The sequence below is a fragment of the Phalangium opilio genome, unplaced genomic scaffold, assembly GCF_054372755.1.
Source record: "Phalangium opilio isolate 3A_F unplaced genomic scaffold, DU_Popi_V2 ptg000106l_1, whole genome shotgun sequence".
Lineage (NCBI taxonomy): Eukaryota > Metazoa > Arthropoda > Arachnida > Opiliones > Phalangiidae > Phalangium > Phalangium opilio.
Genome location: NW_028324208.1, coordinates 4109624 through 4127689, shown reverse-complemented (window position 1 = coordinate 4127689; position 18066 = coordinate 4109624). Strand labels below are relative to the sequence as shown.

Genomic DNA, 18066 nt, shown 5'->3' with positions numbered 1-18066 from the left:
TTAAAATAAACATGAAATTAGAAAATGTGTGTTTAAAAGACCCCACTTGTCTGTTGAAATGACGGTGAAGGTCCCCACTTGTAAATTTATCGAGTGTCAAAAATGAAATTGAAATACTTGATGGAACCATATAGGCTTTGACACTAATTCAAAATCTAATAACTTATACACAAATGTCCCCAGATATAAGGTAGAAAGACGGTTTAGATCCCCACTTGTAAACCTGAAATTAGCTCAAAACTTAAGTGTTAAGCTAGAAATAGGACTGATTACTTAAATTTCATTCTGATAATCAATATTTAAACTATAAAATTAAAATATACATGAAATTAGAAAATGTGTGTTTAAAAGACCCCACTTGTCTGTTGAAATGACTGTGAAGGTCCCCACTTGTAAATTTATCGAGTGTGAAAAATAAAATTGAAATACCTGATGGAAATATATAGGCTTTGACACTAATTTAAAACCTAATAATTTATACACAAATGTCCCCAGATATAAGGTTGGAAGACTGTTTAGGTCCCCACTTGTAAACCTGAAATTAGCTCAAAACTTAAGTGTTAAGCTAGAAGTAGGACTGATTACTTAAATTTCATTCTGATAATCAATATATAAACTATAAAATTAAAATATACATGAAATTAGAAAATGTGTGTTTAAAAGACCCCACTTGTCTGTTGAAATGACTGTGAAGGTCCCCACTTGTAAATTTATCGAGTGTGAAAAATAAAATTGAAATACCTGATGGAAATATATAGGCTTTGACACTAATTTAAAACCTAATAATTTATACACAAATGTCCCCAGATATAAGGTTGGAAGACGGTTTAGGCCCCACTTGTAAACCTGAAATCAGCTCAAAACTTAAGTGTTAAGCCTTTAAAAGGTCCGATTACCTAAATTTCATTATAATAATCAAAATTAAAACTATAAAATTAAAATATACATGAAATTAGAAAATGTGTGTTTAAAAGACCCCACTTGTCTGTTGAAATGACGGTTAAGGTCCCCACTTGTAAATTTATCGAGTGTGAAAAATGAAATTGAAATACTTGATTGAACCATATAGGCTTTGACACTAATTTAAAACATAATAATTTATACACAAATGTCCCCAGATATAAGGTTGGAAGACGGTTTAGGTCCCCACTTGTAAACCTGAAATCAGCTCAAAACTTAAGTGTTAAGCCTTTAAAAGGTCCGATTACCTAAATTTCATTATAATAATCAATATTTAAATTATAAAATTAAAATAAACATGAAATTAGAAAATGTGTGTTTAAAAGACCCCACTTGTCTGTTGAAATGACGGTGAAGGTCCCCACTTGTAAATTTATCGAGTGTGAAAAATGAAATTGAAATACTTGATGGAACCATATAGGCTTTGACACTAATTCAAAATCTAATAACTTATACACAAATGTCCCCAGATATAAGGTAGGAAGACGGTTTAGATCCCACTTGTAAACCTGAAATTAGCTCAAAACTTAAGTGTTAAGCTAGAAATAGGACTGATTACTTAAATTTCATTCTGATAATCAATATTTAAACTATAAAATTAAAATATACATGAAATTAGAAAATGTGTGTTTAAAAGACCCCACTTGTCTGTTGAAATGACTGTGAAGGTCCCCACTTGTAAATTTATCGAGTGTGAAAAATGAAATTGAAATACTTGATGGAACCATATAGGCTTTGACACTAATTTAAAACCTAATAATTTATACACAAATGTCCCCAGATATAAGGTTCGAAGACTGTTTAGGTCCCCACTTGTAAACCTGAAATTAGCTCAAAACTTAAGTGTTAAGCTAGAAATAGGACTGATTACTTAAATTTCATTCTGATAATCAATATTTAAACTATAAAATTAAAATATACATGAAATTAGAAAATGTGTGTTTAAAAGACCCCACTTGTCTGTTGAAATGACTGTGAAGGTCCCCACTTGTAAATTTATCGAGTGTGAAAAATGAAATTGAAATACTTGATGGAACCATATAGGCTTTGACACTAATTTAAAACCTAATAATTTATACACAAATGTCCCCAGATATAAGGTTCGAAGACTGTTTAGGTCCCCACTTGTAAACCTGAAATTAGCTCAAAACTTAAGTGTTAAGCTAGAAATAGGACTGATTACTTAAATTTCATTCTGATAATCAATATTTAAACTATAAAATTAAAATATACATGAAATTAGAAAATGTGTGTTTAAAAGACCCCACTTGTCTGTTGAAATGACGGTGAAGGTCCCCACTTGTAAATTTATCGACCATTGAAAAGAGCACGTCGTCTGCTAAGATATAGAAGTGGATTAATAAAATTGAGTTAATGTGTGCATTCTGGTTACCCAGGAATTTTCTTAGTGGAACCGTGGATCACTGATCCCACTCCAATTTAATCTTTAAACTGGACCAGGCAATTTTTTAACTTGTGCAACAGCCATATTTCCCACTCTTGCCCCTGGACACCATGAAGTGCAGACGGGGTAGAAGCGTGATCTGGTGGGCTGGTCTCCATTCCAAACCTCTCTCTATTCTCTCAGCCTAGCACTGTTTACAAAAATGTACAACTGGACTCCTGGAGTCGAAATTTGTGTTAATATGAAAATAATTATAGTGGTTCCCATACATTATTTTTTTAATAAAAGTAGGAATTAAAGATGGTCTGAGCTATTAATAAAGTATTTTTTGACCAGTAAACTTGTCTTATTTCCTAGCCTGCTCAGGTCGAGGAAGAGAAGTTATCGGGTGGGCTGTGTTCTGGCATTCTGGACGTCCGCTTAAAGTTAAGGAACGAGGCTTAGGAAGTAAGCTACAAAATTTGGCTTTTTAAACCACTAAAATGATTACAATTTTCCTTAATTTAGTAGGAACAAGATTGATTACGCTTGTCAGTTATCGATGTAAAAAATAATCTACGAGAAGGCTTCGAAAATATCGTTGAAATCTTTCAGATTCCTGAAGATAATCAGTTTATGTAATATGGAAAGCTCTTGGAAAAAAACAATCTTGGCAAAACATGCAAATCCAAGACTGCCTGCAGATATTAGCATTGAATTTTAAGCTTGACATATGCAACCGTTAAAGTTATTCATTGACGCCACCAAGAATTATTCATATGTTTTATTTATTTGTTGTTTGCTACATAAAGTCAGAGTTTACCGCCTTGTACTACAAATGGTTATAATTTTCACAGTAATTGTATATAAGAGTAATAAATGCATATATATATATATAAAAAATACAGTTGGTTATAGTTATCACAGTTAAATATATATAAAATTAATAATTCATCGGTGGTAATAAAGTGCAATCTGATGTTAAGGTATTGGTTTTCTTTAGGTAGAAATAAAATTGTTTGATTCATTTAAACAGACAAATATAACTACTTGAATATAAGCATTATTTGGTATGTTGAACATAAAAGAATACTTATTTGAACCTTTAAAACATTTTGGTAAGTAAAATAAGGGTCTAGTTCGTCAAATTTGAGGAAATTTAAATTAAATATGAAGAATATTTGAACTGGAAATGCTATAGTTTTCAATCTTCATTTAAAGCAACGGAGAGAGCAAAGTCTTAAGTATATGCTATAATTAAAGGATAAAGATTATGAATGTAATTATTATGTTCTTTAAACTGTTAAAAATAAGGTAAATGCATTACCAAAGGCGGAATAGGAAGTCTATGGGCACTTTTAAGGCGTTATTTGTTACTTGCAGTTTTTTGACCTTAATTATACAGGTAAATAATTAGAAATTTGAAATTGTAATTTATTACTTGAAAAATAGATGACTAATTTATCATTGAATTTAACTATTTTATGTCTTATTGCTAATTGGCTAATTAATTAGTTCAAAACCATTTTTCTAATTGCTATTTATAATTATTTAGTTGCCAGTTAATTAGCACAGCTCAGCAAGAAATTAACATATTAAAGGTATTCATGTTTTTTTGAGATTTTGAAAGATACAAACAATTTTAACTAGCGCGATTACCCTAAAAATCTTCCTACTATTGAAGCTTTTCATTATTACAGGCTAATAAGAGAAACCTTAATTAATTCTGTGATGCTAGAACATATCAATTTAAGACTAGAGATTTTAAAGAAGCTAAATGCGAATAATATTGCAAAAAATTTCGAGAAGAATTGGTTTGGCATTGTATTTTATTAACGTTGTTTTACTTATTTATAACAAATTTCTTTATAACGGTGTTTTCATTCCCAAATTTATCGACATTTCAAAATAAAAAATGGCTTGAAAAGAAAATTATTTGTAACCACTAAATATTTTGCTTTAAAATTGCCTTAGTTCTTTTAATTTACCTCCCTTGTAATTTGAACAATTACGTAAAAAGAAGCCTATTAAATATTTAACCCACAGTTTCTAAATACGATTGAAACAAAGTGTTTCTACCCTTTTTGTCTATTCATACATCTAGATTTTCCAGAGTGAAAATATAGTAGAAAATAAAGGTAGGATCCTCAATTATTCATAATAGATAAATCGCGCCGGCATTTATTACAATACTTTTAAATCCTACGACTCATACCGTTCGAAGCTCTCTGTTTGAACTTTCCATCTGTAGGCACTGATTGCGATTGAGTCTCAAGTAATTAATTATGGCTTTAAAAACTATTTAAACGCTTCAATTTTCCTAATTTATTACTAATTATTACTAATTAATATTTTCAATCCACCATAAGGTCATAAGATATGTTCCATAAGTTTGTCACTGGTTACTGAGAGCTTGTGTTGAAGTGACGTTGACAAAGGCTTAACACAGACTAAATAGAAAGATGGACTGGAAAACCGAGTGTACTCAATTCTAGCGTCCATCTCGATAGCTCTCAGTAAGTCTCTAGCATAAGTTTCATACTTACGGAAAATAACTTATTAACTTATGATCCACCTTATTCCCTATCGCCAGAAAATAGGCTTATCTTGTGATTCGTGGAGGAGAGGCAAGGTCTGTACAAGGTCTACGCTTCGCATTATTAGGTCGGAGCATCCTTCAGGGGTGGTAAGCGGGAGATTCTCCTTTTTGTAGTAGGGGGGCTCTAGTAATTTTTTCCCTTACTATGACGTCTTACGTGGGCGAGAAACAAGTATCCGCGTTAGCTGCGTCCAGAGACAGAGAGAGAAAACGTCTCTCTACTTCGAAAATTGTATACCCCCTTTCTTATTCACCCCTACCTAACTTTCAATGGTTTAGGGCGAGGCCGATTATCCGTTATAAATTCAAATCTTAGGCGGTAACGGCAGAGAGAATTTAGAAGGGGAGTGGAAGGCCCCCCCTTGACTCTATTAAACGTGATGACGCCCAAACAAGATGTCGCGTTGAGCTTTTTGGGGTAGGCGAGTTTCCGGTCACGTGTTCTAAAATATCTCTGTTACAAACGCATCATACCGGAAATTGACCTGCCTAGATATCGTTTAGCATACGACGTTGCGCTACATTCCAAACCACCCCTTCCACTCCCCTTCTAAATTCTCTCTGGTAACGGCGCGTTGCGCTTCGCCTTTAGTTGCTTTCAGACTAATTCTTTCTGAAAGGTAAATATTATTTACTTCATGAACTTTTAATTTAATGTAAGGTTTTACAAATCTACGAACTATTATAAGAATGAATTATTGCCATCACCTTTCAAAACAAACCAAAGCTGACGATGATAAAATTAAAATGAAAAAAGTTACTACTTGAAATAAAATTTGTTACAAAATACTTGGTCTTTTCATTTTAAATATAGGTCTACTATGGGTACATTATAATTATCCTAAATAACGGTGAACATTAGCAATTTTGAATGGAAAAAAACCTTCGTGTTTACACGTATATAGCGGTCTTTAATGTCGTTCACCATTTTCCGGACATACAAACTTTATATCTCATATAAGACAGCTCGCGTTTTCTTTGGCGCCCACGTATGACGTCAATGGAAAGAGCTAGACGAGAGAGGTAGCTAGAACGGTAAACCGTAAAATCCCAACACCGAATACGCCCGCCTTGGAGGAGAGGCACGGGAAGAAATTCGTCTGTCGGCTGCTACTGTAACATACCACAGACAAATTTCTTAATTTTCTTACAGTTAATCCCCTCCAAGAATCCCGAGATAGCCCCAACTTAAGACGATTGGGATTAAGGTGGATTAGCTGTCATAACCGAGACAAAATAACTTCCCCACTGTTTTCATCTAAAAGTAATTAATCTAACCTTGATATCTCACAAATGTCTGCGGTAATTCAAATTACGCTTGGAACCAGTTTCCATTTAAACGACACTTTAATTAGGATTATTTTAAATTTGTGTAATTAGTCCAAAACTAACATGTTGTGAAGGAATTGCAAAATAAATGCGAACAAACCAGAAGCCTTCCAGAAGCTATATCAAACCCATAATAGGGACTTGGCAGTACTACATCATGCAACGTCAGTCTACCTTCAGTAGTGCTAAAAAACCTACCAGGAGGAGGGGCTTATATAGCTTTCATTCTGTTAAAAAACATACCATAATGGCGCTGGGGGCGGAGTTAAGCCCGAATTGCCAAGTTCCTATTCTTCCAATTAGTTGCAACAATTAATTCTCCTTTTCAACAGAGATTAACGCCGATAACGATGAAGACACTTGTACGCGACTCTTAAAGGGATAGAATCGGATTTATCTGAGTTGGTCAAACTAACATCGGTTTTCTATAAATTAACCACCCCTAAAAACATGGGGGTCAGTAGAAATCGCGAGAAAAATTTATTAATTAAAATAAACGTGAATAAAAATTAAAATTTTGAACGCCAGATTTAAAATCGGCCACCATTTTCAACCCATTACCTACGTAGGTAAAGTTCGGCCTCTGATTGGATGCTAGTAGTTGGAATGAAAACTGTCGTTTTAGGAGTAAAAGGTAGTAGGAACGAGAATCTAGGTCAGCTTGCCTGGTGAATCGTCGTCTGCTGATATGCTTAAGAATGTCAGACGAAGAAAGTATTTCTGATCATTCCGGTCCTGAATCTGAGGATGAAAGTTCTAACTCTTAAAACTCTGATTCTTTGGATTCAGAAAATTCTGAACAGTTTATAATTAACGAATCCGAGGGTAGTTCTTCTGAAGTAGAAGAATTTGGTGTGCAGCCATACCAATTCGAGCCTCTGTTACCAGAGGCTGAACAAGGGGCTGCCGCTGCACAGCCAATCCACCAAGTTCATCATCGGTTGAATAATACTGATTGGTAAGTTTCTAGTATAATGGAGTAACATCAATTCCCTGCCTTTGACTGTATTAAGCTCTATGGACATTACTCTATTTCAACGTAGAGAAAATTAGGGAAAATAAGTTTCACTTATTTCTACAGGTGCAATTGTGGCTGTTGTTTTGTTATGCCGACGATTGAAGAAAGCTTCTGCTGCAGAGACACTGAACTCGCCAATAATTCATTAATTGAGAAGATTGGACAATTTAATTGTGTGATAGAAACGGAAACGTTCAACGACATCATGCGGCGAAATATATTAGATATTCTTTTTGATGAATTTAGGGAGGACAATTTTATGCCAGCAGCAGATGAAATGAACCCGTATGTATTTACACGTTTAAAATATTAATTGTAAATTATAATATTAATGTGATCAAATATTATAGTGTGTACTTATACTTAGTTTATCGGTTATACACGCGATGGATACACAGAGTGTTGGGAAGGAGAAGAAGGAGGCCAATCCCCAGCTGTGTGGTCAGTAAAATAAGGAGGGAATTTCCATCTGACAATTATACGGGTTACCTGGAACCAGGGCCCAGGTAAATGGCCACTGAGATGTAAATTTAAAAAAAAATGTTTTGTTTGAAATATACTTAGTCTTGAAATAAATTTTACTTTCTTAAATTCAGTCTTTATGTTAATGGAGGTTTAAACTAGAGACGAGTCGGGCTCCCGATTTAATCGGGCTTTTTCGACCCGACCCGAAACGGGTTCGGGTCGGGCAAAATTAATTTCAAAATTTTTCCGTGTCGGGTCGGGTAGGGTTTTCGTGTCCTAAAATTAAAATCGGGCCGGATCGGGTCGGGTTCACTTTCTATTGGGTCGGACCCTGGTCGGGCTTTTTATAGATCAGCGGTCCAACCCGACAATTTAAGGTTGGAAAAAGTACAACTCAAGTCTCACAAGTTTTGGGCGAGAAAGTGGGAGGAGGGCGCAACGCGCTAGATGCTAAGCTCAAAATAAGGGAATACTCCGTTCCATAAAAGAGGGTAGAAAAACAGTAACAGTTGACAAAAAAATGTACAGCTTGGCAACCCTGGTCGAATTCATTTTCAAATTTAATAGGGTCGGGTTGGGTCGGGCTCATTTACAAATTTAATAGGGTCGGGTCGGGTCGTGTTCATTTACAAATTTAATAGGGTCGGGTCGGGTTTTTATTTAAATTTTTTTTTCGGGTCGGGTTAAGTTTATAATTTTAAAGTTGGACTCGGGCCGGGTCGGGTCGAAAAGAAAGTCGACCCGACTCGTCTCTAGTGTAAACCATAAAATTATTTAAAAATGCAAACAATTGATTTCAAAATGGAAGGATAACATCCTTTTATATTTATTGCAATTTAAATTTTAAAAGTATCACATTATCACTAGTGTGTGAATCTTCTCTTTGTGAGGTACAGTTCTACTGCTTCGTCTTTTTCTGGATGGTCAAATTGGGCAGACATAGGTCTAGGGGTGGCTGACCTGCTTCTTTCACTACCGCTTCATGCTTCCTCATAGGTTTGTTCTGATTTTAAAAGTACCTTGTCTAATAATATGTCAACATATCCTAGAAAAAGTTTCCAAATTAAACAGACATACTTTTTACATTAATTTATTTACCAAAAGTCGAAGCTTGCATAATTGGTTTAACGGAGTACTCCCCATTTTTGGCTTTAGGGAAAAAAAATTCCATCTTGGTTTTCCATCCTTAGTTTTCGCCTGTATTTTTTCGGAGTTTTCTCTAAGAAATTGGAGTGTGATTTAACACCTTTATAAGTAGTTTATATGGGTCCAAATTTGACACCGTTACAGGTGTTCATTTACACCCCTGAAAGGGTTTAATAACACTTCTTTGAGCAATTGGTGGCAAAGATAAGTATAAAATTGTGCAACAGAGGTGCAGTTTTACACCTTTTTAACTCTTATATCGCACTAAAAGTGAATTTTTACTCTCATATTAGTGTTGTGCAACTCCTTAAAGGGTGCGGCATAGCACCTTTCAGAGTGTCGCTTCACACCTTTAAGAGTGTCGCTTCACACCTTTAAGAGGGTAGCTTCACACCTTTAAGAGTGTAGCTTCACACCTTTAGGAGTGTCGCGTAACACCTTTTAGAGTGGGAGATTATTTGGTAGGATAGTAGTAGAAATTCTAGTACTTTTCCTAGATTTAAAAGCAAAAACCGATGACGTAAAAAACACTATAGTAGCTTCATTTTGACCACTCATGAGGTATAACTCAAATATAGAGTATGGTTTTCCTGTTTAATTAAACTTTGATTATCCGCCATTCCGCAGTATTATTAGCAATCAATGCTATATTCATAGCAGGGTTCCATCTTGAGAGAACTTCATCACCTATAGGGAGGAAAGTTCTCACATGCAGAACTATACCTCTTTAAGCGAGGGTTGTTGCGTATAAAGTCATTTTTACGGGTTGATAAACTTCTGAAAAGGGCAGAAAGTTTTCAATTCGTACAAATGCATAGGGTATTAAATTAGTTTTGGAGGCTATAATATTCAAGCAGTAGATATAGACTTTCTTGTTAAATTTAATAATGTCTTTTCACTTAGAGTTTTTCGAGCACCAGAAACGTGTTTGATCTAATTTGCACTACAGATTTTACAAAAATAATCCATTTAGTACTCTAATTTTTCTCAAAATAATGATAAAACATGTCACAAAAGCAAGTGCCCCACTTTGGATTCTCAAGCTGTCCCTACTGTGAGGCCAGTATCTAACCTAGTCTCGTTTTTTAAGAGTATCGCTTAACACCTGTAAGAGTGTCGCCTAACACGTTTAGCATAGTTTTATGAAGGTATGTACAACACCGCCAGATTACCAATTTCTTTGTTAATTTTATTTAAAGGATAAAACTGTTTTCTTTCATGAATATCATCTTAAAAAAAAGGTTTAACAAGTACGTTTATCAATAATTTTTTACTGTTTGTATTGACTTTAATATTAAAACATTAATGGAAAATAAATGAAAGACCTTATTTAAGAAACCAGCAGTATTATAATTTTTCATGTTTAATTTCGAACGGTGCTTTAATAGTGTTATTTTACACCGAATTTACACTTTAAATTGGCCTCTAAAAACTCAAGGTAATAAGGTTTACACCGTTTTAACACCTTTTTAACACTTCCATTTCTTAGAGTGTATATATTTATTATTTATTGATCACTTTTGTTTAGCTATATTTTATTCAATGTTGTCAAACCTGGCTTCCATTCCATGATAGGAATAGTGCGTATTTTTTGGTGCAAAATGTATAAGCACAGAATTGTACGCTTCCACGCTTGAGGTTTGGGTTTCTGGCGATATTTGTTTAACATCTTTTTCAAACCCTTTAATGATTTTACTCAACTTTTCAAAGGGTGGAGTTCCTGCGATATACATTGTTTTGTCAAATGAAATGAGAGTTAGGCTTGGCAATTGAGTCAAGTTTTGAAACTAAAATTATATAAAATTGAGGGAAAGCATTTATTTATATTTATACCTGGTTCGAGCCAGTCTCGTTTTTTTTCATCTAAAGTCAGATCTCCGTGCTTGCATTTTGTGTATGGTTTTCCATGCCCTTTATGTATGTTAGCAACATGGCGAAGAACTGACATGAATTTCGCTACAATTATGTTACTCTTTCCATTACTGGACGTGGCAGACCAGTAAAGATGATTTTGAATACTTTTATTCCAATCATTCAAAACATTACAGTTCTTAATTGCTGCGGCAGCGTTAATCTTTTTCTTTAAAGCTGAGTGAAAAATATACTATAAATATAATATAGTCCAGATGCGCTTATAATTTACAAATATCAAAGAACTTACATTTGACCATGTGCCAACAATCAAATCAGTGTTTGATACTTGGATAAACCTTTTTCAAAAAACTACGAACTTGAACGTGTCTGCCAGTTACTAATGAAGCTATTTTGAGGCGGCAATCAGTTAAAAATTTTAATCCACGTGTCAAGCCTTCGAGCTCCATCGCCACGCTATTTTTAACTTCAGTACACTAGAATAATTTAAATAATTTGCTTATAAAGGAATTATGATTATAATCACTTACGCAATATTACAAAGCTTTACATACTTGAACAAGAACTAAATGAATAACCTTTTTAATTTGGCTTTCATAAAAGACATATGATCCATATTTCGCACAAAAACCAGGGGAATCAGACCTAGCATCCCCACCTAGCTTTAGCTTCTTTTTTTTCAACGAAGCCAATAATCGTTTTTGTTCCTCTTGCCAAACCTAGTTTATCAAATATTATAAAATATTGTCACTAGAAAAATTTTCTAACTAGCAACACTTACTTCTTGAGTAGCCTGAAGTAAATAACTTCGTTGGATACGAAAGAAAGTTGAACGACTAATCGATTCAATACGAGAAAAGTCAAACATTCTTAAGGCTTGCGTAGGATTTAAGCCAGAAAATAAAATTGAAGCCGCAATCAAGATATTGCCAATCGGCTTTCTACCAACTAATGGTTGACTTTTCCATAAAAGGTTATGTCCCTTTTCACAAATCGCTTCCACAGTGACCATAGAGCCTAAGGTACTGGTTTTTATAGTGCATGGCAATAAACAGCAGAAACAAAAGTTAAAAAGTTGTAGAAGGGCACTCTCAAAACAATGTATTTTTTCTCCTTCATAGCAGTTTTTGAGTCCAAATTGAATTGACGAATACTAAAAAAAATTTCAAGTTAAAGCTATATGCAATGTTCAAAAACTGAACTTACTTTTCTATGTCATCTTTGGGTAATTCTGAGGGTGTATAACTGATGTCAAGTGGATTAAGAGTCTCTCCTTCGTCTAATTCACTATCCAAGAAACGTTTTGCCTCTTGGCTAGCACTCACTTCAAAATCCTCAGTTTCAGTTGATATTATGTTTGTCTGGCAAGCTACATCCCTTAAAGCTGGTATTTCTTCTTTAATTTGAGGAAATTAATTTTTTTTACATTAGAAGCAAATTAGAAAACCAATTACCTTTATCAGTAACAAATTTTTCAAGAAAAGTTTGTGTTTGAGAATCTTTGACGAAACCCATTATTTTAGGTGGTAGCGTTTGTATGAACTGGCTACGAACAACAGCAGTACTCTGTTAAAATTATAATAATTTATTTTCAAATAAGACATGAATAAACAATATCCGTACTGTAATTCGACGTTTCTTTGCGGGGTTTACATTTGAATATTCACTGGATTCTCCGAGCGATATATTTGTAAGTGGATTCTCTTGTGATAAACACGCACCAGATTTTTCACTTAATAATGGGGTTAAAATTGAGGGTATTGACCCTTTTACTAATAAATTTGGTCTCAGTAGTGAAATTGAGAAACAAGACTCTTTTATTTTCTCTATGGCTTCTGGTACTCTTTCAAAACATTCGCTGGTAAAATGTCTCGAACACACAGTCATGTATTTTTTAAACATAAAGTTTGGCTTAAGGGTTTTAATGAACTTAATCCATTCTTCTTTCACATCAGGATCACTTGGAAAGTTGTGAAATGACAGCGAACTATCTTGATCATTACCTAAACATTCTGGTACTACGCACTTTCGTTTTACTTTTACTACTTTACCACCAATCGGAGGCAAAGGCTTAGCACTATCCATTTTTGTTTAGCTTGATACTTAGACTAATTCCGACTAAGAAAGAAAATATACCATGCTAACAACGTAGTTTAATCATTAATTATCTTTATCACGACCGAAGAAGATTGACGAGTAAGGTTTTGAAGCCAAATACAAAAACATAAACACTGAAGTGACAGAACTCCCGTCAATATGTATAATACTGCGGTCACAGAATGAATCCCCCTACCAGTAGGAAAAAACACTACGGAGCCTAAGAGACTTATGACGTCGAAAGTGGTAGAGTCGAACCATGGTCGAACTAGTAACGTTTTTCGGTGGTTCGACTCTGTATCACCAGGTGCCCTCATGATCGCAAAACAATAGCATTTTGGATCTTTTAATCGTAATTTAAAAATCATTAATTAAACAAAAATATAAAAACATATATATTTTCAGAATCCTTATTTGTCTATCTATCGAAATAAATTAACCTCATAGGGATTTATTGCAATGAAATTAAAAGAAAGTATCCCTTTAAGTCACATAACACAAGCCTGCAGTGTACCACATGACCACGTCCACGTTTTTAGTTATTCGTAAACCTTCGGTATAGTAACCCATAATGTACCCAAAGAGAAACGAAGAGTGAAATTTTCTTGTCCACTTTTAAAAATATATTTAGCCCAAGTCCCAAAGGCCCCACGTCAAGTGATGCTATCTGTCTCTGTTATCCGATCTATTTTATCCCTTTCATGCATTATCATTATATATAAATCCGCCTACAATTCGTCACGTAGATTTTCTTGTCAGAAGTAAATGAACTTAAAGCTACGATTCTATGTTAAATTTTATTTTCAACAAGCCGTTAATATAATTTTAAACATATTTAGCCTTATCAAACACAATTAGAAACCCTCCCAGATAATAATAAATACATTTCAACCATAAGATTTCTGGAAATCAGAGCCAAATTCAAAAATAAACTTTTCGCGCCACGGTAATCTACTTCTGTCTCCTTTTTACCAGTCTTTGAACAACACTCCTACCCCGAACCCGATTTTCATCTGTTTCTTTCATGTACATGTAAAGAACCAACAGTAGTTGGCAGAACAAAACAGAAGGTGTATAATTCTCCCCTACATTCTCTGCACTGTCATAATGGATGGCAACCAGACGAGATTCTCCTCTCCTCTCGTTTTGTTGTGAAATCATAAACGCGTGAGGAAATTTTTTTCTCGCTATAGGATAGGCGACTCCGAGGGGTCGGTCATTCACGAAATCCAACTTAAGAAATAAGAAATCAATAACAAAATCAGAAATCCGGAATGAAATCAAACTTATTTCGCTGATTTCGAAATTTTACAAAAATCCGAAATCAGTAACGAAATAACGAAATCAGAAAATCAGTAAAGAAAACACAAAATAAAAAAATCATTAAAAAAATCACAAAATCAGTAAAGACATCGCGAAATTCATTAAAACAATCACAAAATCCAAGAAAAAATCTCAGAATCCAACGAAATCAACAGAAAAATCTGAAAATACGAGGAAATCACAGGAAATACCTCAAAATCCGTGGAAATATAATCCGACGAAATCCGTGGGAATTTATCGAATCTTGAAATGAATCAAAATCCGACGAAATCAAACGATACACGAAGAAATCAAATTGGATTTCGAAATCCCCTACATTTTATCCAAAATATCCAACCCCTCGCTCTACTCCTTACCTCCGACGGCAGCTGACGCGATATATACACTGTTCCAGCTTCGGTGGTCAGTTCGAGCAATGCTAGGTCTCTATGGGAGGTAGGTTTTTGCGTACTGCCAACAGAAGAAAGCAATACTGATATTTAGGATTTTAAAACGCGATATTCTGTATAATGAAACAAAATATTTGTTCGTCGTTACATAGAGACCTAGTTTTGCTTGTGCTGAAAGCCACTGCTGATAACCAATACTGGAAAAAAGTATATAAGTCTATAAATCCACAGGAAAAAAAACAACAAAATAAATCCTCCTCTCACAAAGACTTTAATAACTCACTCTAATACAAGAAACTTTTTCTGTTATAGTTAAAATATTGATTATCAGAATGAAATTTAAGTAATCAGTCCTATTTCTAGCTTACCAATTAAGTTTTGAGCTGATTTCAGGTTTACAAGTGGGGACCTAAACAGTCTTCCAACCTTATATCTGGGGACATTTGTGTATAAATTATTATGTTTTATATTAGTGTCAAAGCCTATATGGTTCAATCAAGTATTTCATTTTCATTTTTCACACTCGATAAATTTACAAGTGGGGACCTTCACAGTCATTTCAACAGACAAGTGGGGTCTTTTAAACACACATTTTCTAATTTCATGTATATTTTAATTTCATAGTTTAAATATTGATTATCAGAATGAAATTTAAGTAATCAGTCCTATTTCTAGCTTAACACTTAAGTTTTGAGCTAATTTCAGGTTTACAAGTGGGGACCTAAACCGTCTTCCTACCTTATATCTGGGTACATTTGTGTATAAGTTATTAGATTTTGAATTAGTGTCAAAGCCTATATGGTTCCATCAAGTATTTCAATTTCATTTTTCACACTCGATAAATTTACAAGTGGGGACCTTCACCGTCATTTCAACAGACAAGTGGGGTCTTTTAAACACACATTTTTTAATTTCAGGTATATTTTAATTTTATAGTTTTAATATTGATTATTATAATGAAATTTAGGTAATCGGACCTTTTAAAGGCTTAACACTTAATTTTTGAGCTGATTTCAGGTTTACAAGTGGGGACCTAAACAGTCTTCCAACCTTATATCTGGGGACATTTGTGTATAAATTATTATGTTTTATATTAGTGTCAAAGCCTATATGGTTCAATCAAGTATTTCAATTTCATTTTTCACACTCGATAAATTTACAAGTGGGGACCTTCACAGTCATTTCAACAGACAAGTGGGGTCTTTTAAACACACATTTTCTAATTTCATGTATATTTTAATTTTATAGTTTAAATATTGATTATCAGAATGAAATTTAGGTAATCAGTCCTATTTCTAGCTTAACACTTAAGTTTTGAGCTAATTTCAGGTTTACAAGTGGGGACCTAAACAGTCTTCCAACCTTATATCTGGGGACATTTGTGTATAAATTATTAGATTTTGTACTAGTGTCGAAGCCTATATGGTTCCATCAGGTATTTCAATTTCATTTTTCACACTCGATAAATTTACAAGTGGGGACCTTCACCGTCATTTCAACAGACAAGTGGGGTCTTTTAAACACACATTTTCTAATTTCAGGTATATTTTAATTTTATAGTTTTAATATTGATTATTATAATGAAATTTAGGTAATAAGACCTTTTAAAGGCTTAACACTTAAGTTTTCAGCTGATTTCAGGTTTACAAGTGGGGACCTAAACAGTCTTCCAACCTTATATCTGGGGACATTTGTGTATAAATTATTATGTTTTAAATTAGTGTCAAAGCCTATATGGTTCAATCAAGTATTTCAATTTCATTTTTCACACTCGATAAATTTACAAGTGGGGACCTTCACCGTCATTTCAACAGACAAGTGGGGTCTTTTAAACACACATTTTCTAATTTCATGTATATTTTAATTTTATAGTTTAAATATTGATTATTATAATGAAATTTAGGTAATCGGACCTTTGAAAGGCTTAACACTTAAGTTTTGAGCTGATGTCAGGTTTACAAGTGGGGACCTAAACCGTCTTCCAACCTTATATCTGGGGACATTTGTGTATAAATTATTAGGTTTTAAATTAGTGTCAAAGCCTATATATTTCCATCAGGTATTTCAATTTCATTTTTCACACTCGATAAATTTACAAGTGGGGACCTTCACAGTCATTTCAACAGACAAGTGGGGTCTTTTAAACACACATTTTCTAATTTCATGTATATTTTAATTTTATAGTTTAAATATTGATTATCAGAATGAAATTTAAGTAATCAGTCCTATTTCTAGCTTAACACTTAAGTTTTGAGCTAATTTCAGGTTTACAAGTGGGGATCTAAACCGTCTTCCTACCTTATATCTGGGGACATTTGTGTATAAGTTATTAGATTTTGAATTAGTGTCAAAGCCTATATGGTTCCATCAAGTATTTCAATTTCATTTTTCACACTCGATAAATTTACAAGTGGGGACCTTCACCGTCATTTCAACAGACAAGTGGGGTCTTTTAAACACACATTTTCTAATTTCATGTTTATTTTAATTTTATAATTTAAATATTGATTATTATAATGAAATTTAGGTAATCGGACCTTTTAAAGGCTTAACACTTAAGTTTTGAGCTGATTTCAGGTTTACAAGTGGGGACCTAAACCGTCTTCCAACCTTATATCTGGGGACATTTGTGTATAAATTATTAGGTTTTAAATTAGTGTCAAAGCCTATATATTTCCATCAGGTATTTCAATTTCATTTTTCACACTCAATAAATTTACAAGTGGGGACCTTCACAGTCATTTCAACAGACAAGTGGGGTCTTTTAAACACACATTTTCTAATTTCATGTATATTTTAATTTTATAGTTTAAATATTGATTATTATAATGAAATTTAGGTAATCGGACCTTTGAAAGGCTTAACACTTAAGTTTTGAGCTGATTTCAGGTTTACAAGTGGGGACCTAAACCGTCTTCCAACCTTATATCTGGGGACATTAGTGTATAAATTATTAGGTTTTAAATTAGTGTCAAAGCCTATATATTTCCATCAGGTATTTCAATTTCATTTTTCACACTCGATAAATTTACAAGTGGGGACCTTCACAGTCATTTCAACAGACAAGTGGGGTCTTTTAAACACACATTTTCTAATTTCATGTATATTTTAATTTTATAGTTTAAATATTGATTATCAGAATGAAATTTAAGTAATCAGTCCTATTTCTAGCTTAACACTTAAGTTTTGAGCTAATTTCAGGTTTACAAGTGGGGATCTAAACCGTCTTTCTACCTTATATCTGGGGACATTTGTGTATAAGTTATTAGATTTTGAATTAGTGTCAAAGCCTATATGGTTCCATCAAGTATTTCAATTTCATTTTTGACACTCGATAAATTTACAAGTGGGGACCTTCACCGTCATTTCAACAGACAAGTGGGGTCTTTTAAACACACATTTTCTAATTTCATGTTTATTTTAATTTTATAATTTAAATATTGATTATTATAATGAAATTTAGGTAATCGGACCTTTTAAAGGC

General features: G+C 33.6%; 2 protein-coding genes and 1 long non-coding RNA gene across 4 annotated transcripts; all 3 read right to left on the bottom strand.

The window, feature by feature from the left end:
- Positions 1-3110: 3110 nt before the first annotated feature.
- Positions 3111-6637, bottom strand: LOC149624243 (uncharacterized). 2 transcript variants are annotated; one of them, XR_016374631.1, is made up of 3 exons: positions 6516-6637; positions 3672-3736; positions 3111-3595 (listed from the first exon to the last, which is right to left on the bottom strand). It is a non-coding gene; the product is annotated as an uncharacterized LOC149624243 (long non-coding RNA). The 2 variants fall into 2 exon arrangements; XR_016374632.1 differs by lacking the exon at positions 6516-6637 and adding an exon at positions 4560-4662.
- Positions 6638-10473: 3836 nt separating this feature from the next.
- On the bottom strand, positions 10474-12305 carry LOC149624242 (uncharacterized). Its single transcript, XM_089852276.1, has 7 exons — positions 12228-12305; positions 11980-12169; positions 11555-11926; positions 11328-11492; positions 11063-11249; positions 10735-10989; positions 10474-10621 (listed from the first exon to the last, which is right to left on the bottom strand). Exons 1-3 carry the CDS (start codon positions 12286-12288, stop codon positions 11806-11808), a joined length of 372 nt encoding a protein of 123 aa, XP_089708402.1. The 5' UTR covers positions 12289-12305; the 3' UTR covers positions 10474-10621; positions 10735-10989; positions 11063-11249; positions 11328-11492; positions 11555-11805.
- On the bottom strand, positions 12293-12858 carry LOC149624241 (THAP domain-containing protein 2-like). The gene is made up of 2 exons (XM_089852264.1): positions 12397-12858; positions 12293-12319 (listed from the first exon to the last, which is right to left on the bottom strand). The coding sequence occupies exons 1-2, from the start codon at positions 12856-12858 to the stop codon at positions 12293-12295; spliced, it is 489 nt and encodes a 162-aa protein (XP_089708390.1).
- Between the last annotated feature and the right edge of the window lie 5208 nt (positions 12859-18066).